The sequence below is a fragment of the Carassius gibelio genome, chromosome A12, assembly GCF_023724105.1.
Source record: "Carassius gibelio isolate Cgi1373 ecotype wild population from Czech Republic chromosome A12, carGib1.2-hapl.c, whole genome shotgun sequence".
Lineage (NCBI taxonomy): Eukaryota > Metazoa > Chordata > Actinopteri > Cypriniformes > Cyprinidae > Carassius > Carassius gibelio.
This window is the reverse complement of record NC_068382.1, coordinates 11,851,748-11,877,576: the sequence shown is the minus strand read 5'-3', so window position 1 is coordinate 11,877,576 and position 25,829 is coordinate 11,851,748. Positions and strand designations below refer to the sequence as shown.

Genomic DNA, 25,829 nt, shown 5'->3' with positions numbered 1-25,829 from the left:
AAAGTAAACGAGATGGAACAGAAGGTGAATGAGTCTGATCGCTACAGTCGACGACATAACCTCCGTCTGCACGGTGTTTCTGAAAAAGGGGACGCCCAAGTCAGATCGCAAGTTCGAGATATCTGTCGAGCAGTGCTACCTGCCGAGGAGGCTGAGATGGTTGTTGCAGCGGTGGATGTAGCTCACAGAATCGGGAGACCTAAGGAAGGAGGACAAAACCAGCCCCCGCGCCCAGTGATCATCAAGTTCATATCAAGAACGGCCAGGGATGTGCTGTGGAAAGGCTCCAAGGCAAACCACTACCTAAAGAACAACCGACTTCACTTCAAAGAGGATCTGACCGCGGCTGATCGAGCCACCCGCAGTCGTCTATGGCCAATGGTGGAAGCAGCTAGGAAGAAGGGTGACAAAGCCTACTTTGTTGGAGATAGGGCGTATGTGAATGGTAAAGAAATTAAATGATGTGACAGGTAAAGTGTAGTGTGGAAAGATGGTGTAGTGATATAATAACGAGTTTATATTCTAAATGTATCAGTTTTACGAAGTACACAATATTCTGTTATGGCATGATATTTACAAGTGCAGCGATTCTTGTAGTTTCAGTTAGTACTCAAGCTTAGGAACTAAAAGTTTGTTCAGAGTTATTTTTTGGGAGTTATTTTTGTTCTTAATGTCAATTTCTATTCTTACTGTAAATGCCAGGGGTATCAAAAACTTGTTAAAGAGGAAATGTTTATTTTTGTACTGTCAAAACAAAGGTGCTGACTTTTATTTTATACAGGAAACGCATGCTTCAGAAGATGACGTTTCATTTTGGAGAAGTCAGTGGGGGAAGAATGTTTGGTTTTCATTTGGTAGTAACAGATCGGCAGGAGTAGCTATTTTACAGGGAAAATTTAAAGGTAACATTATCAAGTATCTCTCAGACAAAAATGGCAGGTGGATAATTCTTCTTGTGGATATTGATCACTTTCAGTTTGTCATTACTAATATATATGCATCCAACAATAAACAAACTAATAAAACTCTATTTTCTATGTTAGAAGACAAAATAAATCAGCTGCTATTATCATTCCCTAACGCCAAGGTTATCTGGGGTGGGGATTTTAATACTGTTTTGGATAATACTGTGGACAGATGGCCCCCAAAGAACAATTGTGCATGTGAATTAAACAATTTTTTAATAGAATGGACCTCATTGATATATGGAGACACAGAAACCCAAATCAAAAGGCATATACCTGGTCAAACAAGGATAGATCTCAACAATCTCGTTTAGACTTCTGGTTGATTTCATCAGACATTGAAAATAGAGTGGATTCAGTTATAATAGAGCCTGCAGTTTTTACTGACCACCGTGCTGTTATTATCAAGGTCAACATGGCTGCATTTATTATTAACTCCAGTAGAGATTATTGGAAATTAAATAAAACACTACTACAAAATAAACAATTTAAGAAAGAAACACAGAACATTATTGATAAATACTGGAGACAAGCTAATACAATAAATAATTTTGGTAAATGTTGGGAATTAATGAAATTTGAAATTAGGAATTTAGCTATAATATCTGGAAAGAGAATTGCCAAAACCAAAAGAGAAAATGAAACACAAATAATTGCCAAAATTGTGAAATTATCTGAATTAACAGATCTTTCTGAAAGGGAACTTAGTGAATTGGCAGCATTGCAACTTGAATTAGACAAAATCTATGAAGATAAAGCCAGAGGGGCCTTTATCAGATCAAGGAAGAAATGGCTGGAGTTAGGGGAAAAGTGTACAAAATATTTTTTTAATCTGGAAAAACGGAATTATGAATTATCCTCCCTCTCTAAACTTAAAATTAATGACCAGATGTGTGAAGACCAAAATCTTATATCGCGACATGTTGTTGACTTTTATCAAAAGTTATATGCTACTTCTAACACTGAAAGTGTAGATAACACTAACTTATTTTTAAAACGTATTGAAAAAGACATTAGAGGTATTGATGAGGGATTTAAATCAATTTGTGACCAGAGGATCAGTTTAGCAGAGGTTCAAAGGTGTATTGGCTCCCTTAAAGACAATAAGTCTCCTGGTAGTGATGGCTTGATAAATGAATTTTTCAAAATATTTGGTGAAAGTGTAGCCCCATTTTTAGTTGCAGTGTTTGAAGAAGCCATAGACAAAGGAGAATTACCACCCACCCTTCGTCAAGGCCTTATTAAATTAATTCCTAAACCTAAGAAAGATAAATTAAGTATCGAAAATTGGAGGCCAATTAGTTTATTAAATAATGATGCAAAGATATTTGCAATGATCTTTGCCAAAAGATTAAAATTAGGATTAGATGATCTTATTGGGGAGGAACAATCTGGTTTTATGCCTGGGAGAAATATTTGTAATAACATCCGTTTAATTTTGGACATGATTGACTACAATGATTATATTTCAGATGATAGTTTTGTTTTATTTGTCGATTTTTATAAAGCTTTTGACACGATTAGTCATCAGTTTATGTTTAAGGCTATACAGGTTTTTGGTTTTGGAGACAGATTTCTGAGAGCAGTCAATACACTTTATAAAGATTGTAATAGCTCTGTTGGACTGGCCCATGGCACAACCCCAAGATTTGACATCCATCGGGGTATAAGACAAGGGTGCCCTCTGAGTCCCTTTTTATTTCTTCTTGTCACTGAAATTATGTCTCTACACATTAAAAAAAGTTCATTCAAGGGCATCACGGCAGTAGATAGAGAATTTAAATTATCACAACTCGCAGATGATACAGCAATTTTTCTAGCTAATAAGTATGAAGTTCCAAAAGTGGTTAAGTGTATAGAGACGTTTTCAAAAGTATCGGGACTTAAAATGAACTTAAGTAAGTCTGTGTTATTACCTTTAGGGGAATGCAATATGTCGTCGATAAATAATATCCCTGTAAAGAGTACCTTCACATATTTGGGCATTGTTATTGATAAAAATGAAAAATCCCGTAACAACTTAAACTTTGACCCAATAGTTGAGCAAATAACAAAAAAATTTAACATGTGGTTAATGAGGGATCTTTCTTTAAATGGCAGAGTTTTACTGTCCAAAGCTGAAGGAATATCACGTGCTGTTTATGTGTCTCTGGCTTTGGGAATGCCTACTACAGTTTTTAAAAAACTAGATAAAACTCTTTTCAATTTCATCTGGAGAAATAAGTGTCATTATCTTAAAAAAGAGGTATTATGTAACACAAGACAAAATGGAGGTCTGGAGGTTCTTTGTTTTGAAACAGTAAATAATACTTTTAAAATTAAATGGCTTACTAAGTTAATTCAAGAAGAAGATAATATTTGGAATGCTTTCCCTAAATTCATTTTTAATTCAATTGGAGGACTCAACTTCGTGTTGAAGTGTGACTATAACCCTGATAAATTGCCTGTAAAATTAGCTAATTTCCACAAGCAAGCTCTGCTGTCATGGAAACTGGTGTACAAACATAATTTCTCACCTACAAATTATTACATTTGGAATAACAGGAGTATTCAGTATAAAAACAGATCTTTGTACAACAAAAACTGGATTAATAATGGTATTGTTTTGGTTTCACAACTTATGAATTCGGATGGTCAATTGTTATTGTTTGAAGAATTTATTTCTAAATTTGATATTGCAGTTACACCAAAAGAATATGACATTGTCTTTGCTGCTATTCCAAGGAATGTTTTGCAGCTTTTGATTGGATCCAGAACAGAGCTTTTTGTGACAGCTCCTGTTAACAATATTTTTCTGGGAAGTGTAAACGTTACAAGAAACAAATGTTCAAGTAATTACATTAGAAACCTTTTGGTTAATGTTACGGTTCCTCCTGCTAAAAAATTTTGGACATCTCTTTATAAGGATATTAATTGGAAAGAAATGTGGTTGATGAGTAATAAATTCTGTCTAAATAATAAAATAAAAGAAGTATCTTTCAGAATTATACATAGAATATATCCGGCAAAAAAGACGTTAGAAAGATTTAAGATTGATATTGAGTATTCGTGTACTTTCTGTGGCTCAAATGAAGAAACTATTGAACATCTGTTTTATCATTGTGTGTTTACTAAAATGTTCTGGATGAATGTACAAAATTTTATTGAAAGGAAAACAGGACAGTCATTATATTTGCAGGAGAAGGACGTTCTTCTTTACTTTGAGGACATTAATTTGGAAAAGGACTTGATTTTTTTTGTACAACTTGTTTTATTTTTAGGAAAATTTCACATTCATAAAAGAAAATGGACTGACAGCAAGCCATTATTTAACCTATTTCTACAAGAGCTATCTAATTACAGCACCACCATCAATGATCTTAAACAATCAAAGGCTTTAAAAACAAATTCTATTCTAGAAAAATTTCTATGCAACTAATGTGTATTCTGTATACTCTTTGTAACCTTATTTATTTTAATGTTTGTACCCCTGGCAAACAGTTTTGTTCTGTACATATTTGTTAATAATAAAAAAAAAAAGAAAAAAAAAAAAAAAAAAAAAAAAAAAAAAAAAAAGGGTTGTGTCTGAGGTGAATGTTCGTCAATATTATACCGGATTACAGAACTACCGGAGGAAAACAGTGGATTTTTGCAAGTATGATAGGTGAGTAATTACTCCCGAAGTGTAACAAACCCGCATAGACAAGCTTCATAGCTCGCAGAATCTGATAAGTGTGTGTGTGTGTGTGTCACCACTGATGCTTGGTTAATGTTAACATTTCCTTAGTAAAAAAGATTGTTTTCTCCACGTTTAATTTGCAGATCCATTTATGATCTGCAGGTGAGCCTCCAGTGACTTTTTAAAAAGTGAAAGTGACATTTTTAAATTGATCGGAGGTGTAAGCGCTCACTCCACAGACCCGGTAGGATAAATTATCAGGGAAACTGAGGCTTGGTAAACTTTCATGTGTTCATAGGGATCGATTCCGCCTACAACCTCTTTTTTTTTAAGTAGCGTTGTTTGGCTTCATTATTAAGTTTGTCCGTATAGGTATAGGCAACTTTTTTTGTCACGTTCTATAACTTTTTCTGGAGACTGGCTATTATCTTATTACAAACCTGCTTTGCGATGCCTCTAAAATGGCCGCCGTTACCCACAATGCACCATTCCATGACGTCTACGCCCGAGCTCTATGGGAATGCTAACGCAAGTGAAGTTCTGCTACAAGATGGCAGCACCCGGCCGACTTCAACTTCCGGTCGACTTCCTTGCCGCCTGATGTTGTTAGAAACTACTGTGAAACGCTTAGTATAAACACTTAGGTAAGGGTGACAGTTAAGATGTTTCTTGCAACGCTCTTAATTAAATCCTTTACCTCAGGGATTTTTTCTCCCTCAGGGAAACCCTAAGGAATTTCATGCAACCGGGCAACCTTTGACCTCCTTTCTGTACGATCTGAATTTCGGTGTTTTGAATTTTAGAATATTGAATTTGACGTTCTGAATTTCTTCTTCATCTTGAAAACTTGAGGCTGTATTTTTAAAAACACTACACTAACTTTAGTGCATTTGTTCTTTCACTGCATGATTCAGTCTATTACATGCATTAAGAATGATCACATAATTCAAGATAAGGGGGCAGAAAAATATATTTATATAATTTCATATACTTAATATCACACGAAGAGTGCCGTTTAAAAAAATCAACATGCTACAAATCTATGATATTGATTTTATACAAAAGTTAAATAAACAATAAGTTAATATCAAGAGACTTAAGTTTTAGACAACATGCCTGCTTTTGCTCTTTTCCGCCAACAAAAAAAAATTATTCCAATCCAAACTCAGTCACAACACTGTTTTGCGTCTCTGAGCAACATCACGGTGTTTCGTTCCAGAATGAATCAACCGTTTAAATGATTCAGTTCATTCGCAATGAATCACTTATTAACAGTGACTTGCTGCCACCTACTGGCGGTTTTAATTGTTTTTATTTTCTATTTAAAGTATTTTATCATTTTAAATATCAGTATTCAACATTTCATGCATAAAATATCTAAACACTATATGCATTTGTAACTGCAGGTTAAAGCATTCCATGTCCCTCTCAGCTTTATTAACATTACATCTAAATTCCACTTCATATGCAACTTCTTCAAATTAATTTTGTTGAGACTGATTTAATTTGTTCAATAACTCCCTAAATATATTATTATTATAACTGACTGATTATAGTTAAGAATTTGATACACTCAGGGGAAAAAAAGACTTAAAAAGACAGGTAAAGATGCACATCAAATTAAACTTATTGGAAAATATTAATTTCTTAAACTGTTGTGAACTGATCGCCACGCAAGACTATGAAATATTTCAAAAACTTTAGGAGTCTTAATTTTTTTTCTAGTTACTAAATTGGCTGGTGACTGAAAAAGAATTACTAAGTTACAGGACTTTAGTGAAACGGAACTGTGGATGAAATCTAACGTTACCCGATCGGATCCGATTGTAACACACAAGCGACTGTCAAGAGCAGGAAGTGTATCTTTTTCATTGATCTAAGTTCTGTTTCCCCTCCATGAGTTAACAAATTAAGCACTTTGTTTCCGTTTTCATGCTGTAACAGGTAAGCATCAGTTTGCTAAAAACTCTTTGTAAAAGTTGTTGCTTTTGAAATGCGACATGAGTCAGTCGGATTAATGGTGTAGCTAACAGCTAGCTTTGAAGCACTGGTCTAATTTGTCTGATCACCGTCACTGTCTTCATGGAAAGTAAAAATGCTTTTGGTTCCTTTTTTGTTTATTTGCCTCACTATCTGTTTGTCTTATTCACTAGTCTAAGAAGCAACTAACTACTTTTCAGCAGCAGTTTTTTTGAAAAGTAGAAAAGAAGCCAGTTTTGGCCACAGTCTTTACGCTTTTCTCATAATCTTCAACTAAACAATTATTTTACATAATTTTAACAAATTATATTAAGTTTAACTATAGTCTATAAGCTCAAATATGCATGTAAAGAAAAGCTAACTTGTGCATGCCTAAAAATATTAAATAAAGCAATGTCTTGGACATACTTTACATTGTAGCTTTTAGAATTTGTGCATACAATCTATAATTAGTTAAGTGATTATCTTCATTATCTATAGCTGTCTATTCATGTTTATTCTTAAAAATGTTTTCACTGTGTCCTTTGACTTCAGTCCCAATACAGTTTATTCTGTTTACAGATCAAAGGCATGCACGTCAAACTCAATGAAAAAAGAGGGAACCGTAGAGACAGACCACACTAATGCTGATGATCAGGTATTTTTGAGATCTAAATATGAATTATTTTGTGATGTGTTGTGATGTGTTAATTATCTGCTCTTTGTTCCCACCTTATATCATCTTCTCATAAGCCCAAGAATGGCATCTGGAATGCAAGAGAAACAGTACGCACCATCTTTGCTCAGTTTTTTCATCTATAACCCTAAGTTTGGACCACGTGAGGGGGAGGTAAATCATGTTTAATTCGAAATTTTAAACAACTTATTATTTAGCATATTATGAGACCACAGAAGATGTGAAACGGTAGTGCTTTCAGGCTGCATGTAATGCATTTTATTTTGTATAAAGCCACTACACACACACACACGCACACAAATAAATAATCAAAATCTCCACAGCAAATGTACAAAATCTTTCTGGGCATGGTGATAATCTGACAGGTGAACAAATGCAGGTAGAAGTCATGTTTTGATTATTATGTTAATCATATGTTTATATGGCGGTTATTGTTTTTTTGTAGGAGGAAAAGAAAATCTTGTTTTATCACCCTATTGAAATAGAGAAGAACGAAAAGATTCGCAATGTTGGACTCTGTGAGGCAATCGTTCAGTTCACCAGGTTAGCACTGTACTAATGATGGTATCAAAGGTGGAATAAAAAAATAAAAAAAACATAGAGACAGGCATAAATGAGAGATTTTCTTTTTTACAGGACCTTCTGTCCAACAAAACCAGCCAGATCTCTCCACACTCAGAAGAACCGACAGTTTTTCCATGAGCCGGAGGAGAATTACTGGATGGTCATGGTACGTCTATGCATCAGAGATTTAGTTTCAACTCAAATGTTTAACAAATGCAGACAGAATCAAATCAAACTTGCCTGACACAGTCCTGCCAAAGTATGTATTAAGCACCTTTGAATTCCTCTCTCAAGGTTGTACGGAATCCAATGGTTGAAAAACCCAACAAAGACGGTAAACCACCCACAGCAGAATACCAAGAGGAAGAGATTATTGTAAGTAATGCATGGAACGCTAGTTTAAATTTAACACACCCTTGATACAGAACAAGAGACTTTAATTCAGCAAGAATCCATAAAAGGTTTACAATAGACAGACTTTCTAAAAGTGTTTTTTTTTTTTAATTTTTTTTATTATAACTGTTTTTTAGTAGTCTTATGATGTGTGGTTAGTGTTGTTTGTCTTAATGAATAAGAGATAAAAGGGAATCTTTATGGAAATTAAAGGTTTATGGCAAATAATTTTTAATTGTTTGTGGTATAATAACACTTGTTGGATTTGTGATGGTTAGACAAAGTGTGAGCATTGAAACAGATGCAACTAAGATTAGAGATTATTAATATTATTTCTTTATAATGCTTTTAAAATACAAACAACTGGAGTGATGGCTGCTGAAAATTCACAGAAATATAAAGAATTTTTTTTTTCAAATATTTTAAAAAGAAAACTCTTAACATTTTCGTAAAATAGAAATTACATTTTAAATGATAATAATATTTCACAAAATTACTGGTTTTACTACATTAAAAAAAAAAAAAAATGCAGAGTATAAGAGACTTCTTTCAAATCCTTCTTAAATGTAAAAAATCTTACCAACCCCAAACTTTTGATGGGTTGTGTAGACTTTGTTGTTGTGTAGACTGAGTTGTTCCTCTCTTTGTGTTCTAGGATTCAGTTTATGGGTCTGTATTAAAACAGTGCTACAGCATGTATAAGGTAAACACTGTTTATATATTCTCTCATTTCAAATGGTTTATTTATTTTTTTTTATAATCTATTATTATTAACATATGATTTTTTTTTACAAACATCTGATGTTTCTAACACTTTTGTGTTGATTTGTAGCTCTTCAACGGCACATTCATCAGGGCATTTGAGGCCGGTGGAGTGGAACTGTTGACTCAGAAGCTTGAAAAGTTCTTTTACAGGGTAAATAAAGTATTAATTAAGAGAACTCAATCCTTCAGTCAGATAAAAGGTAGATGATGCATACCTTTGGTCTGTTTGGTACATGCATGTCTTAAGAGGGATAACTGTTAACTTTAGGCTTGAATATTCCTTTTCTGCGATGAGGGCTTTTTTACCAGACTTTTTAAGGATGTCACTGACAGTCTGAACACTTGAAACGTTTTAAGGAAGGAGATAAATTAAGATATTTAGTAGTTCAAAATGGTAGGTATATGTGATGTTCTTCTTTATTTCTGTTATCATATTCAACACATATGTACAAATAGTCAGTGTGAGACATATATTTCAAATGGAGGCCCAACAATCTAGCTTGTCTGTGTTTGTCGTAATGGTTCTTCGGTTCAGATTTCCTTGCTGAGAGCATCATGCTTACTCACCTGTCTGAATAATTCAGCTTAGGTTAAGGGAAACCCCTCCCTAACCTGAGATGTGCCCTGATGCTCTCAGTGAAAGTGCAATTTGTGCCTTAAATGTCACCGACTGCTGAGCAAAGTCACACAAGGGCTGCATCTCAGGACGTCAGGTGGTCAAATCACATTACGTCAGCCTAATCAGGGATGCTTTTGGTAATTTCATCCATAGTGGAGTTGGACAGTTTCCTCTGGTCCTTTCTTGAGAGGCAAAATGTATTATTTTTATTTTATCTGATCATTGTTTAATTTGAAAAGTAACTAGTCTGGTATATATATATATATATATATATATATATAGACCAAAAGTTTGGACACACCTTCTCATTCAAAGAGTTTTCTTTATTTTCATGACTATGAAAATTGTAGATTCACACTGAAGGCATCAAAACTATGAATTAACACATGTGGACAATGTATACATAACAAAAAAGTGTGAAACAACTGAAAATATGTCATATTGTAGGTTCTTCAAAGTAGCCACCTTTTGCTTTGATTACTGCTTTGCACACTCTTGGCATCCTCTTGATGAGCTTCAAGAGGTAGTCACCTGAAATGGTCTTCCAACAGTCTTGAAGGAGTTCCCCGAGAGATGCTTAGCACTTGTTGGCCCTTTTGCCTTCAGTCTGTGGTCCAGCTCACCCCTAAACCATCTGGATTGGGTTCAGGTCCGGTGACTGTGGAGGCCAGGTCATCTGGCGCTGCACCCCATCACTCTCCTTCTTGGTCAAATAACCCTTGATGCCTTCAGTGTGACTCTACAATTTTCATAGTCATGAAAATAAAGAAAACTCTTTGAATGAGAAGGTGTGTCCAAACTTTTGGTCTGTACTGTATATCTCTTCCATTAAGTTGTTGTATGCTTTGCTTTAGTACCTGCAGACACTTCATCTCCAGTCATGTGACTTGCTGGATGTGTTCGGGGGAATCAGCTTTTTCCCTCTTGACAAGATGACCTACCTGAAGATCCAGTCTTTTGTCAATAGAGTAGAAGAGAGCCTGAGTCTTGTCAAATACACGGCCTTTCTCTACAACGACCAGCTGATCTGGTGAATGTCAAACAATACACATCTCACAATTGTTTTAAGGCATATTTCATACAAAAAATTAAACTTCGGTCATCTTCAACTCCCTCTCATTCCATTCCAAACCTGTATGACTTAACAAAAAATAAATAAATTAACCAGAGAATAAACCATTTCACAGAATGTTCACACTGATCTTTTTTTACACATTAAAAAAGTGAATTGTGAAGAGGGGCTGTCTAGTTCAAGAAAGGGTGAAAAGAGCTATGGTTAATATTATGTTTATAATAATTACTGAATGTGTATTCAGATCACATTTGAGATTTTTTGTAGGTTGACTATAGCATTAAATTGTTACTTATATATATATATATATATATATATGTATATGTATGTATGTATGTATAAAAAAATATATATATAATTTTTTTTTAATTACAGCTTGAAAGTATTAGCTGTTGAATTATAAATATCATTCCTATTGCAAATGCTTGAAATGAATGAGGTTTTACCTCAAATAACCGTAGAGTGCCGTAGAGGACATGAAGTCTGATAGATGAGACCGCAGGGACTCAATAAAGCGGCACAGCCAAAGCTTCTTAATCACAAACTGTCTGGCGAGGGGAGCCAGATAGACTTAAAATATGATTTTTAATCCTCTGTTGAATTCACAACATGACTTTCATATCTTGTTTACAAAAATTGCTTTCAAAGAATTGCTTGTGTTTATGGCTGTTGAATGTTGTTTGTCTTATTACTTGTTCAAATGAAAGTGTCTCATGATAACATGTTACCAGTTTTGTAAGACACAAGAATTTTAAACAATTAACATGAATATTGAAACCCTTTCTTGTGTTTGAATGTGCAAGTTTGTCTGAGGTTTAGTCTGAAGCTCTGTGCTGTATTTTGTAGGAGTGGTCTAGAGCAGGATGATATGCGAATTCTGTACAAGTACCTGACGACCTCGCTGTTCCCGCGGCACACTGAACCCGAGGTGAGACTGCATTAGTATATTGTACTCTTATATAATAAATGTATAAGCTCTAGGCACAAAGGCTCTGATAGAAACGCCATTTTATCATTTCCCCTAACACTGTTTATTCAGTCGACAAAACTCATTAAAACCCTAATATAATACTTAAAAAATAGTTTATGGATTTTATGATTATATTTTTTTAAATTCTCAAATATCCTGTGTGTGAGTTTATTAGTAAGAATTTTAAAAAGTAAAAATAAAAAAATAAAAAAATGTCTGATAGTTACAGCAAAGCCATCTTATAATCCTTAAAGTCTCTAGCCTACTAATACACTTTTTTTTTTACAGTTTCTAATAGCATGCATGACATGATTTTGCTATTTTAAAATTGTGTGTATTTTGTGCAAATATGATTTTTATACCATTTCAGTTGAATATATAGTGGGATACAATCACTTTGAATGTAGACACAGTTTAACTGATAATAATTCAGTCTGTGTTTTTGGAATGTGCTACAAAGTCATGTGCCATCTACATCTGTGTTAATGAATGATCTGTGTGTGTGTGTGTGTGTGTGTGGGCGCGCAAACATTCGGCAGCTTGCAGGAAGAGACTCTCCACTCAGGCCAGAGGTGGCTGGGAATCTGTTGCACTACGGGAGGCAAGTATCCAAATAATTCCTGCTTTGAACTCAGGGCTGGAACCGTGCGCTCTTCGTCTTCTGCCTGTCTGCTTGGGCTCCATGCATCTGGGACACAGGCAGCCAAGCGAAGCGCTAAAACAACACAGATCAACACTGCCAAATATCAGATTGCACAGGGGTAATTTAATTGCTTTAGTGGCAAAGAGAAAACAATAAGCCCAACAGACTTTACAATAGTCTGCCTGATTGTTCAGTGAGTGGATGTTGACACAAAGGGGTCACATTCAATTGATTGAAATCAGATTTATTGATAATTCTCCTGAGATCAATCAAGAAGAGACTGATTAGTAGAGCTTCCTTGTTTTTATGTGTTCTGTGGGTAATCGGTGCGTAACCTTAAGAGGGTTGGCTGTGAGGCCAGGGAAGAGTAGCTGGTAGCAAACTGTAAGCACTGAGAACTGTGACTTGGCCCTTATTCAGAGGCCTGGGAGATAATCACAGATTATTCCTCATCTGAAAGAGATATTTGTGTATAGCGGTGCCTTCTTTAGAAGTCATAACGATATTTGTATTATGCATGAAACGTTCAGAGACGTACTGACATCTTATGTTATGTTATGGAAACAGATTTTTAACAGGACCAGCAAATCTTAAAGACCCAGATGCAAAATTCAGATTTCCCAAGATATTTGTGAACACAGAAGACAGTTACGAGGAGCTACATTTGATCGTTTACAAGGTGAGCTAAAACGTCAAGCTCAGTGTTGTTCTTTATGCATTTTAATCTATGAGCTTAACATACTGATTGGCTTTGATTACCTAACATTCCTGTTTTTAAGTAAGTATATTGTTATTAATAATAATAATAATGTAAATGTTATTCCATTTCAAGGCAATGAGTGCAGCTGTATGCTTCATGGTGAATGGTGAGTGTCTGCTCTTTAGTAATTTTAACAAAATGTTGCCCTTGTTTTGTTAACAGTTCACTAAGTAATCATATTATCAGGAAATCTGTCAAATGTTAACTGGTCTTTTAAACCCTGTTTCCCTTTGTGCTTGTAGCGGCAGTGGATATGAGTCGTGAGTTTTGTGAACAACTAGACAGCCTGGTTGGTCCCCAACTCACCCTGCTGGCCTCTGACATCTGTGAGCAGTACAACATCAACCGAAGGATATCAGGGTCCGTATTACTCCAGAGCTTTACTTCAACTATGGAGTGAAGAAAAACTAATGCAATCTAATGCAGAAATACAAAAACTCTGTCAAGTCACTAAATGACATCATAAAGGCATTGTAAAAAAATGTTTTGCCAGGCTGAGACACTGAATTAGCCCTTGAACCAGGTAGTGAGGACATTTTATTTGTTGTACTAAAAAAACCCTTACAGCACTTTTAAACTGTTGATATATATAATGAGCTGTCACTGCAACTGTCAAATTTTGTCCTGCATCACTGCTCATACATACATCAATCTTAAATGACTGGGTCGTCCTGTGACCCAGGTAACGCTTCAGAGATCTTGACGAGGCTTTCACTCACCTGCATGCTGAATGCAAGGGTCCACTGGATCATTTCTCTTCCAGTCGCAGTTACCGGAGCTAATCCGTTAATCTTGCCTAAACAGTGTATCCTTATCTTACCTGAGCCCTGCGTGGTGTCTAGTGTTGTTTTGTGTGGTACAATCCCTCATATAGATTACATGCCACTTATCAGACTTTAAAGACACATAACTGCTTTTATTCTTCCATGCATGTTACACTGGGTGGGAATACTGCACCACGGCTTCACTAATTCTTTTAAAACTCTTGTTGTAGGCCAGAGAAGGAGCCTCAATTTAAGTTCATCTATTTCAACCATATGAACTTGGCTGAGAAAAGCACCATCCACATGCGCAAGACGGCCAGCGTGTCCCTCACCTCTGTCCATCCGGACCTCATGAAAATCCTTGGAGACATCAACTGCGACTTTGCACGGTAAGCAGTGCCCAAGTTCAACTGAAGAGGTGTATTCAAGTCATTGTTTGATTTACATTTTGTAAATGTATTTTGGAATAAATTAAAATGTAGGACAAAAAATGATCAACATTTCACGACCCAAATGTTGTTTATTATCTGGTGAAATATTAGTGTGTATTGAGACAGCAGGTTTCATTCACTAATAACTGTGTGGATTATCTGTCATTGTATGCACATGAGAATTTCTTACAATAGATTTCAGCTTAATTCAAACTACAGTAAACGTTTACACTCATAATGTTAATGAATTTAGGGTATTCTAAATGAGTGACCACATGCACAGGTTACTAATTTGCATAAAGCTTGCATAAACCATTTCCTTATAAGAGGTTTCTGTACAACAGTCTGTAAAGACATGCAGCAATAGCAGTAAAAAGAAAACGAGTTGAACTATACCACTCTTTTTTTTTCCGCCTCTCCCTCTATATATATAAATGTATGTTTGTATGATTTTAAGATTAAATATCTATGAATAAAGTTTAATCTTATGTCTATGAGGCCACGCGGTTAGTGAATGAGATGGTGTCTGCGTGTTTTGTAGGGTCGATGAGGACGAGGAAATCATTGTTAAAGCGATGACTGATTACTGGGTTGTTGGAAAGAAGTCTGATCAGAGGGAGCTGTACGTCATTTTGAACCAGAAGAATGCCAACCTCATTGAAGTAAATGGTATGTAAAAATTAACTTCTTATATCACATTGAGGTGATATAGTGGCATTAAGTAATTAAAATCTACTAGTTAACTTTTAATCTCAATTGTTTAATTAATTTAAAAGTTAGCATATTAAAAACATTTCTGTTGATGTAAACTCTCACCAAGATTCTGTTTGTGTTACAGAGGAAGTGAAAAGGCTGTGTGCAACACAGTTCAATAATATTTTTTTCTTGGACTGAAGAGATATGATGGGCATGGACGACGTCACTACACTAAAACTGTCAACTGTTCAGGTTTTACTGACAGCATCAGTGTAATGCAATAATTGCATTGTAAAAAAAAAAAAAAAAAGTTTTTTTTTTTTTCACATCATGCAATTTTTTAGATTTTTATTTAATCTATACAGAAAAGTGGTTGCTTCCTAGTAATTATAAAATCAGAATTTTACTGTAATGACCTATTTTCAGTTGTTTGTATGTACATATTGTCATGTTTAAGTATCCATCAGCTACCATCTATTTTGTGTTTCATACCCATTGTCCAGATTTGTTTTATCACTTACAGATACAAATAAGTTGACATTTAGGATATGAATCGGTCAAGCTATATATATTTTTCTCTTATTTTAAATGACATCATGCCATCAGTATCGTGGTTTAACATGCATTATTTCAAAATAAATTTAAATTTTCATTAAATGAAGGATGCTATTCTTGTTCAGCTACATTCTTAAAATTGTCATGATCTTGAATAACCTTGCTATCATGCTCCAGTTTTAATAATGATTTCAAGCCTGTGATTGCCTCAGACACTGATCAAATTAACAGAAGTTGTGTGAAATATATCCTATGCAGATTTTCCTTGCATATTGAAAGTCATATATTTCTGAAATTATGTAGCCTTTAATGTGTAAAAATACTAGATTCTAATTTATATTATTTTTAATATTTGTGTTAAAACCATTAATGTGAAGGTTCTACAATGAAAGTCGCACACATCCATATGATCCAGTATGCAGCAACGTCACGAGTGAACGCCAGTGCCAGGCGTTTGTAAGTGGGCGGTGCATAACGCGTCACCCGAATTTAACTAATCAACGGAGGTTTCTGGGTAGCAGAGCGGCCAATCAGAAGAGACGTATTCACTTTTCAAAACTTGCCCGCCATCTTGCAGGCAATACGCGTTGGGCAGATAAACGTTTGTTTACTGAATATAAAGATTACGAATATTTTTTTGTCTGGATATAGTGTTTTTGATTCCCGTAACCCACCTTAATATAAAGGTAAGAAATATCTCTTAATAGTTTGATCAGACGGATAACAAATACACTAACTGTTGACCTATAAAATGTCATTGTGAACGACTTGTGTAAGACGTCAGTTAAAGCGTCTGGTTTGGTAAAGTAGCCATAATTTGATAAAGTGTTGCTTTGTTGATTTAGGTAAGATTAAATTTGAATGTAATGATAAAAAAGTAATATAAATCGCACACATCACTTTATTAAGGATTCGGGTAGGAATGTACTTTTTACAAGCGATATCAACAAAATGTCAGACCTTCTGTAAGAAATCAATGTCTGTTTGTTTCTTAGATAACGTTACATCTCGGATACATTTGGTTGTATTTGTTTGTTTTACTAAAACCAATACATTCTGTGACTGAACACAAAAAGTTCATTGACATTATCCATGTTCTTACGAGGTTAGCAAAAAAATTAATCTAAGTTTAACTAACGTTAGTTTGATTGGAAACACAGCCTTTGATGTAAAAAACATAAAGCTATAAAAAGTGTTTAATCTCCCTTGTAAGAGCTGATAACCCTGATTATAGATAAGCTGACCTAACTAAACAAAATATATAAAATTATACGGAGTTTTATTATTAATTTTTTTTAAAAAACAGAGCCTATTTATAGATAAGCTGTAAACCGCCTAATAATTAGGTTCTTCTTGTTGTAAAAAATATTTTAGGATGGATTCTCGCTTCACTCACCTGTACAAGCGGGACAGCAGTGTGTCCATGATCCGGCTGAAGATGTCCAGACGCAGGTCTCAATCTCAGAAGGAGAACCGAGAAAAGATCCAGAACCTGCGCAGACACCTGGACCAGCTGCCAGAGATCGAGCTCTCAATGGATGTGTCCAGCCTTATGGCCACCCAAGAAAAAGCCTCAAAAACAAAGACAAATAATGGTTAATATCATAGTCATTTTTGTATTGTTTTGTTTCGGCATCATGGCCTTTTTAAGTAGCTGCAACTGTACTTAACAGATGTAAATGCTGCTGCTGAGGAGAGAAAGAAAATGCTCGCTCGTTACAAAGAAAACAAGATGTTGCAGAAGGAGAAGGAAAAGCGGGAGAAAGAGAAGAAAGGCGTGTTTAAGGTCAGCCTTTATAAGCCACAGCCGCTCGGGTATCTGCCTTCAAACACTGCTGCACCAAGCAGAGGCAAGGTGAGGAATGGGAATAACAGTTCGACGGATCAGTCTCAGACTTTAATGAAGAGTCCCTAATTTTCCATTTTATTACCCATCATGACAGATCACAGAAACTAACCAGTCCACACGAATGACCCGCTCAATGACGCAGAACCAAAAGGTATCATTAAAAGCTGAAGTGTCTAATTTCTACACCACTGCCATCACTGAAATAAATGAGAAGTAATGTCTGTTTTCAAACATGTTTCCCTGAACATACCCCCAGCTGCCATTGGTCAACAAGCAGCTTCACAACATTGCACACATCAGCTTATCTTTATGTTCTGTATATTGCCTTTCTTAAGTTGGGATCAGTTTAATAACATTTAAAAAAAAAAAAAAAAATCATTACTTCTATTCAGCACAGACTTTGCAATGTCTTCAAAGAATCTGGGAAAAAAGTATCACCATTTCAACAAACATATAACAACTGTAGCATAACTTTTCAAATTTGATAATGATAAGAAATGTTCCTTGGACACCAGATCAACTTGTAAGAATGAACTCTTACACTGAAGACTGAGTAATTCATTCAAATATTAAAAAAAGCCTACCAATCCCAAACTTTACAACAGTAATATGTATTGTTTTGCCCTTATGAAAATAAATCTGTATATAATGAATGTAAATATGTGCTATAATATTGTTTTTGTAATATCTCTAGTCACAGTTTTAAATCATGTAATCTTTGTTGTTTATGTACCTCTGTTGTTATGTTACAGCCAGCAGTAGACAGACATGCAGTTCCAAAGAAAGGTTTGTTCTTGTTTTCATTTTACCAAATGCAGACCATACACATCAACAAACTGTGTGGTGCCTTCATGTTGTTGTTGAACATTCTGTGTTTGTACAGTTGACAAAGTATTGACCACCAGAGCTCCAGCCAAGACTAACTTGAAAGCAGCGACTACCATCAAAACCAGAGCAGCTGCAGGTAAATCTACTTAATTATAGAAAGATGTAGTTCCCTTGTGTTCACTACTATTCTAAAGTTTGAGCTCGGTAAAAATGTTTTTGAAAGAAGTCTTATGCTCATCCAAGCTGTATTTAAACAGAAATGCAGGAAAAATTATAATATAGTTAAATATACTTATATTCTAAAATAACTTTTTGTGATATTTTATTCTGTGTTGGCAGTGCTGAATTTTCAGAAGCTATTACTGTAGAATTCTTTGACACATGATCCTTTAGAAATCATTCTAATTTGCTGATTTTGTGCTCAAGAATAATTTCTTAAGATGTGTTCAATTTGAAGCGGCACTGCGCAGACCGATCTGTATATAATATCAAAGTACTGCGAGAACGATTCTAAAGTATACGGAGCCGTCTGGTCTCATGGCACTTTGATGTCATCGGTCTGCGTAACACTGTTTCAAGTTGAACACCTTTTCTTTTTATTAATGTTTAAAACGGGTGTGCCTATTTTTATTTTAACTGCGATGCATAACATGATTCTTTGAATTGGAAGATTTTTTTGTTACATTTGTAAGTCATTTTATTTAATTTTTTAACACTTGATAAACAATAGTAGTGTACCCTTAAATTAAAACCCCATACAGAGTAATATTTGTTGTAACTTCTTTTACAGTTGAACCATCTGTAAGAGCTCCAACCACACGATCAGCTGCTAAAACATCAGCAGCCGTGGTTAAACCAGTTACTGGTGAGTTTTATTGTTACATTTGAAACATTGGGCTTTTCAGACAGCTTTACTTTCATTGTACTGAACTTGAGTTACATGCATGATAGCCACATTCTGTTTGTGATTTAGATTCAAGCGCTGCAAAAACAAGATCAACTGTTAAATGTCCTGTAGCGCCCTCTTCAGGCAGAGGGAAAGCCGTACAAGGTAAGGATCCAGTTATTTTCTTGCATATTTTTGGATATTTTACATAATATTGTTTTATATTGCCATAGTGTTGCTCAGAATGCAGTTATATTGCATCATTCTAACATTACTGGATATTTAAAATGTCATTAATCAGTAGATCTTATCTTATATCTTTCTCAGGCAACACAAAGGCAATTATTGAAAATAAGGTAAGGGGATCTGTTATATGACGTTTGCTGTAAAATTCAGAAAATTGCAACTTATATTTATTCTTGGATATTTTTAGCCTGCTGAGAAAAAGAACACTGCAGTAGATTCTCTGAGACCCGAGGAAGAGGAACCCAAAGCTGCTGCCCCCTCATTTGCCCCTCAGGGTTTTGTGTTCCAGCCTCCTGTTGGTTTAAGGTCCTTCGAGCCTGCCCCCCTCTCTCCTCGTTCAGCTAGTGCTTTCCTCTCACCGAGGTACCTTTTAGAATTTATTCTAACAACTAAGTAAGTGATAATTCTATATATTTTTAAAGGGATCATGAAATCAAAATCCCCTTGATCTTTTAACATATAAGGTCATAGTACCATAAAAACATCTGTAAGTTTTAGAACTCAAAACCTTCTCATTAGCCTAAAAACAGCTTCTATTGAAGCCAATCTGCCAACACAACAGGTCATGGAATTTTTATTTATTTTTCTCTTTCATAGTTTTCTTTCTGAAGCCAGCGTGGAGCCCACCTTCCCCTCTCCCCCAAAACCTGTTCTTCCTGCTACTTCCCTCTCCTCCCCTCCACCAGATCATCCTGCCATCCCTCCCTCAGTGTCATCTCCCCCTCCTGCCCGCTCCTCCCCTCAGCCGTCCATCTCTACAGCACCATCACCTCCCTTGCCCCCCTTGGAGCCTCAGCATGATGTTGCTTATTTCCGGTGAGGCAGATCTCTACAGTCATGTGTCCTTGCTGAATAAAAGTGTTTATTTATTTTCAATCTTTTGAACAGTAGCGTGTTTCATTGTATATGTTGTTTCAATAGAGCCGTGATGGCCAGCGAGACCGAGCGCTTGACTGGACTCTCTGAGCTGTGGGAGTCACGATTTGAAGATACTTCTGTCCCGGAGGAGAGTAAGTCTTTAGTTTTGACCAGTATTAATTCAGATCTAACATGGTATTAAACGTTTTCCAGAAAGGCAGATTTTTTTAAAAGTGAAAATGACTGTCACAGCTACTCGGCTTATTTGATGTTTAATATACAGTTATTTGGAGTAAGTATATTTCTCCCTCTTTCTGCAGTGCGAGACCACATGCGTACGGCTGTGGGCCAGGCCAGGTTGCTGATGAAAGAGCGCTTCGGCCAGTTCAACGGACTGGTGGATGACTGCGACTTGGGCCGTGGAGAGAAAATAACAACCTGTACTGACTTGCAGGGCTTCTGGGACATGGTGTACTATCAGGTGGGTTGATGTTAACCTTTCAAAAATGGTCTATTTCCAAGCCTTGTTTAATGTTGTCTGTCAATTTTTTTGTTTTTATAAGGTGGAAGATGTTTACAAGAAGTTTAATGCCTTGAAAGAGGCTGAAGCAAGGGAGTGGAAAGAGGAAGTCAAGCCTGTCGCCAGAAAAAAAGTGGCCAAAGTAAACAACATTATCAGCACCATCCTTTAATAATGTTGTATTTTAAGGGGGTGAAGTGTTTAATTCTCGAACCTGTTCTTTTGTCCTAAAGAAGCCTCCTGTCGTAGGAGGGAAGGCTGGAGTAGGGGCCAGTGCTGCAGCTAAGAGTCGGTTGGCTGCTGTAAAGGCCGCCATGAAAGCCAAGCAGGCCGAACAGAAAGCCACTGAGTCTTCAGACAACATCCAGGACGACTCGAGCTCTGTCCCTTCAGCCCCCGCTGCCGCACTGCCTGCACAGACCGTGGTGTTTAATGGAGGCTTTTTCCAGGTGGAAAGTCCAGTCAAGCCATCAGGTAAGCTTGAAAGGCATGGAATATGATGAAATGAAGACTGGCCCCCTGTCTTGTGACCAGCTGATCATCCGGTGTTTTAAGTGTCTGGGAGCAGCTCCATTTCTACACGCACGTAAAAATAAGTTGCTCTATAATTGTATTGCAATAATATTTAGATTTGAATTGTTGTCCAGGCCTACCAGAGTTATAGTTAATTAAAATATTGAAGCCTTGCTTATATTTCTTAAATTTTAAGCATGAATTAATTGCTTTTAGTGAGAATTATTGTTATTATTATAACTGCTTTTTTAACCTCATTCAGTGTTCTTTGTTTTCAGGTGGTGTTAGAAGGTCGTGTCGAATCACTGCGGTGTCTTCACCCTGTGTTTCTAAGTTCAGCACTCCAGGCAGGCAGTGCAGATCTACTGCAGTTTCTCATGCCTCCCCTCTTCCTTGTGTGTCTGTCACACCTCGTCGAAACCTCCAGCCTGATGTATTGCCTGTTTCCTCTCCACTACGTTCTGCTGAGCCCCTCCCACAGTCACCCAGAGCTCCTCAGATCAGTCCTGACCACAAGCAAACCACACATGTTTCGCCAGACACCGAGTCCTGCTCCAACAGCCAATTACGTTTTGATTTAAGCTCCACCTGTATTCAAGCAGATATCATTAATGGACCAGAAAACAGTCCAATAGCCCAGTCACACGACTCCCCAAGCCAGTCTGAGCTTCCTTTTGATTCCTCAGAGCCTCAGCATGAGGAGTGCGTTCCAGAGTCTATGCTCAGTCCTTCTTCCCATGATGAATCACAAGAGAACATCTCCTGTGAAGTCTCTGATGTAAGTTTGCATGTCCAACCTGGAGCAGATGCTGGTGTAGATGCTCAGTGCACACCTGACACCTCTTCAGAACCAGTGGAAGCAGAACCAAGTGTCTGTGCACCTGCTTCCTCTACCCTGATGCCCTCCACACCACCCAAAGATCTCACTGTTCCTACAGCTCTCTGTAATGAACTCATCATTACAGCCAATAATAGGTACCCCTACACATTGTTTGTATGTTAAGGCTGGAATACACTACACGATTTACTGTCTTTAGAAGTTGATGCTATTTGCCGAAAAATCAGAGCCAATCTGCAGATTTGAATTGAAAGATTTCATAGAAATTTGCGTAGTGTAATGTTTTATTTTTTATGTTTTGCTTCAGACTATGATTCCATCCAGTCAGCGGATATCAAAACATGTTTGATATTTTGAGACGATTTTAGAACATGCATTGTTTTCATTTGTCATGCATCTTCTAGCAATTGGCACACGTTTAAGTGCGAGCTTGTTGTGAAAGTAGCACCTTTTAAAATCTGGTAGTGCATCACCCTCAGTCGTTTAGTTTCTGATGGTCAGTTTTTCTTCTGTGACTGTTACAAAGTCGCTAATATGCTGCCCAGTGTTTTAAAAGCTGTTTTGAAAAGTCATGTAATGCATTCCAGACTAGCTGTAGCATGAATTGTGCTATATTTAGTGGTTTATAATCTTATATACGGTTTCCTCTGTCCATACAGATCTCCAACCAGTACAGATGTTGAAATGACTGGAAATGAAGATGCTGAGGTAATTACCAACAAAATCCAACTATAGATGCACAATATTGTTACCAAATGGGTTATTAGTTGACATTAGTTTTTTTTATTTTTCTTCTGTTGATATTGGGTATTTGATTGTGCATGCTCATTTCCTCTGTTTATACATTGATAACATTAGCCACCATCAAACAGTCCTTTAAACATCATTTTTAAAACCCGTAATAATTTAAAACACTGTTTAATCTTTAGCAAATATTAAACTTTAGTAAAAAAAAAAAAAATTATAATGCACTGTATATTAATGTTGTGATGCCTAATAGCTCTGGTTGTGGATAGCGTGAGAGCCACTAAAGTGCCAAAAGTAACATAGTACCTTTAACCTTTTTTGTGCATCCCTAAATCTTACTGTGTTTTAAAGTATATTTACTTTAGAACTTGTTACTTTCACATGATCGTTTGAGGATTATGTTCTAATGTATTTTTCCCAGGGTGCTTCTGGCTTGGACATTGAGCGTTACCTGCAGCCAACAGTGAGATACAGCATGTCTCCTGCACAGAGTCCTGCAGCAGAGAGGTTCTGTCTGGAAGCGGTGGATGCTGAGATGGAGAGTCCGGACCAGAGGCAGACAGAGGAGCGCCCGCTTGATGTCTTGGCAACACCTACAGGTAGTTTATGTCCCAGACATCACATCACAATGTTGTTAATGCTCACATGTGGATTGATGGGGGCACGTGGGCACTCACACTTCTCTTTCTTGCACTCCTGTCTCAGCTCTTCACGGAATGGTGTTCTCACCCCAGACCAGTCAGGTGGAGTCAGATCTTTCCTTTATGAACTCTCATTCCCTCTTTGTCTTTCAACAGGGTTCCTCACATTTTTCAGTCATGGAAATTCACACACAAAGAGCAATTTTGATCCAATAAAATATTTTACAGCTGTTAATTTAATAATATTAATTTTATCAATTTAAATAATTTAATTAAAAATTAAATTCTATTAACTTCCTCAATCTGTTTTTCCAGGCCTAGAAACCACAATTGTTTAATTGTCAGATGTTTCTAGGTTTTCTATGACTTATTTAATTCTACAACTTATTAAATTTTATAATTTTATTGTAAAATAAATATTTTCTGTCTATAAACTGCTTGTTCTCTGGTGTTTCAGATGTCGGGCAATCTTCTGCTGTTCACCCCAGAACGGAGGGAGAGAGTGAGACAGTCCGTGTGTGGACGTGACCTGATCACATTCACACCTCCCACGTACAAATAAAAGCACATCCACTCACCGTTTGGATGTCGATCTTTTATAATTTTTGGTTTGTGCTTGAATTAGACGCCTTTGATGTATTTGTTGTTGTTTTGGTATAATTAGTCTCCTTTGATACTTAATTTGTTTGCTACTTTTTGTACTTCATAATGAGCATATTTAGATACAGCAATAATATTTCTATGCAGTTTTGACCTCTGAAAATATATATTTTTAAGGCTTTTAATATGTACAAAATTGTTGTGAAAGCCAATTAAATCATAAGAAAACACAATTTACTTATTCTGTGTATTTACTTCTTTTTCTTTAACTGGCGATTTATTGTCTTGAAACGACAAATGTGTTGGAGGTTCAAACCTCTCTGTGGCCATCTTCCTCTTGGTTTTCCTCAGCCTCCAGGTGTTCTATAGATCTGAAATAAGTCATTTTGTTATAATAAAAAATGCGCTTCAAAAGGCCAGTCCACACTACACAGATCAGCGGTAACAGCGAACTGTTTACACTGTCACGTCAAATTATTGTAAAAATGACAAATGTTCATGAATCAAGGGTAGAGAAATGTACTGTTTATGGAGGACGTATATGAAGTACTAATGTCAGTTTAGCTATATTACAGTAATCGGAGACTAGCTAGACCTGTAGTAATGTAGTTACCTTACACATGCTAAAGGATTAGTTAATATAGTGCAAATATTTTTTTTTTTTTTTTTTTTGACAGTTTAAAAAGAAGTTAAAATGTTTGTAATTGAAGTTAACTTTTAGGAGCTGAATGTTCTTCAGGGATTGCACTTTTTAACAGATTAATTTTATACAATTCTTTTAGAAGTTCATAATTTACTAGATAAGGATTTTAAAAAATATGTATGATGTATTATACACTTCTGATAAATATTTCAGTTTTACAAAATAACTAATATTTTATTAATTTACATGACTGTTCCAGATCTAAAAAAATAACTTTTTTTTTTTTTTTAATCAGGTTACTTTATATCCAAGCTTTCCAAGGCAGTGTGGAAACAAGTTGTTGAGGGGGTCAATTTTAATGCTTGTTTTGTCTTATTTTTAAATAATTTAAAGTCATTTTGAGGCCCCTTTGGAAGTTTGCTGAGGCCTTCCACTGAGATAGTGACAAGACTGTCCATCATGAATTGCATTAGTGAAGTCAAACCTTTGACAGCAAGCATTGCTCCATCTCCTCAGATTGGAATGACTGAAACATTTCAAAAGATGAGAACGCCTTAATGGAATCTGGTTCGTTTTAATCCCACCTGAGATAATGATCCACTTAATGTGATACTTAGCCATATCTACAAATCTCAAGAGACTTTACTGTCAACATGGGAGAAAATGTCAGAAAGGGGTGATTTTATTTTAAGGTTGAAAAAAAAATCTTTGAATAATGTAACTATAAGACATTAGGACAGACAGCACAGACCTGAAGTGAACTCAGTACAGTGTCCTGATAATTTGTGTCAGTCTTCCTCATCAGTTTGGATTTATTTGGCCTTTTTACCTCAGCACAGCTCAACAACGCTTCAAATTGCTCCAGAAAGCTCATCTACAACCAAAATCAATTATCATTTCAAATCAACATCATCAACCAAAATATCCAAAAGTATCTTGTAGATTCCATAATAAAAATCAGGACTGTCCAGAGAGGATCTCTAACACTGAACACGGTCATACAGACAGAGGTCCTGTGAACAGGATTATGCATAAGAATCACGTAGAACTGTTAATAAGATGAAACTAGATCAGAATAAGAGGCCTGTAACATTAAGCATCCAGACAAGTTGCCTTTCAGTCAAGGCTATCTCAAACTGGATTTAAGTG

General features: G+C 36.0%; 2 protein-coding genes across 3 annotated transcripts; both read left to right on the top strand.

Annotated features, from left to right (window-relative positions):
* Positions 1-6,418: 6,418 nt before the first annotated feature.
* On the top strand, positions 6,419-15,613 carry LOC128025132 (vacuolar fusion protein CCZ1 homolog). The gene is made up of 17 exons (XM_052611171.1): positions 6,419-6,567; positions 7,165-7,240; positions 7,336-7,432; positions 7,725-7,822; positions 7,916-8,009; positions 8,138-8,218; positions 8,892-8,939; positions 9,069-9,152; positions 10,475-10,650; positions 11,539-11,620; positions 12,202-12,263; positions 12,873-12,984; positions 13,138-13,171; positions 13,308-13,425; positions 14,060-14,218; positions 14,802-14,929; positions 15,099-15,613. The coding sequence occupies exons 2-17, from the start codon at positions 7,227-7,229 to the stop codon at positions 15,152-15,154; spliced, it is 1,443 nt and encodes a 480-aa protein (XP_052467131.1). The 5' UTR covers positions 6,419-6,567; positions 7,165-7,226; the 3' UTR covers positions 15,155-15,613.
* Positions 15,614-16,030: 417 nt separating this feature from the next.
* On the top strand, positions 16,031-24,270 carry LOC128025131 (disks large-associated protein 5). 2 transcript variants are annotated; one of them, XM_052611168.1, is made up of 20 exons: positions 16,031-16,197; positions 16,886-17,106; positions 17,185-17,366; positions 17,455-17,511; positions 18,113-18,146; positions 18,244-18,324; positions 18,979-19,053; positions 19,162-19,239; positions 19,402-19,430; positions 19,508-19,683; positions 19,918-20,136; positions 20,242-20,330; positions 20,499-20,659; positions 20,742-20,840; positions 20,932-21,172; positions 21,490-22,186; positions 22,709-22,757; positions 23,218-23,395; positions 23,502-23,539; positions 23,895-24,270. In XM_052611168.1, the coding sequence occupies exons 2-20, from the start codon at positions 16,887-16,889 to the stop codon at positions 23,997-23,999; spliced, it is 2,808 nt and encodes a 935-aa protein (XP_052467128.1). In that variant the 5' UTR covers positions 16,031-16,197; position 16,886; the 3' UTR covers positions 24,000-24,270. The 2 variants fall into 2 exon arrangements, with proteins under 2 accessions (XP_052467128.1, XP_052467129.1); XM_052611169.1 differs by lacking the exon at positions 23,502-23,539.
* The last annotated feature ends 1,559 nt before the right edge of the window (positions 24,271-25,829 follow it).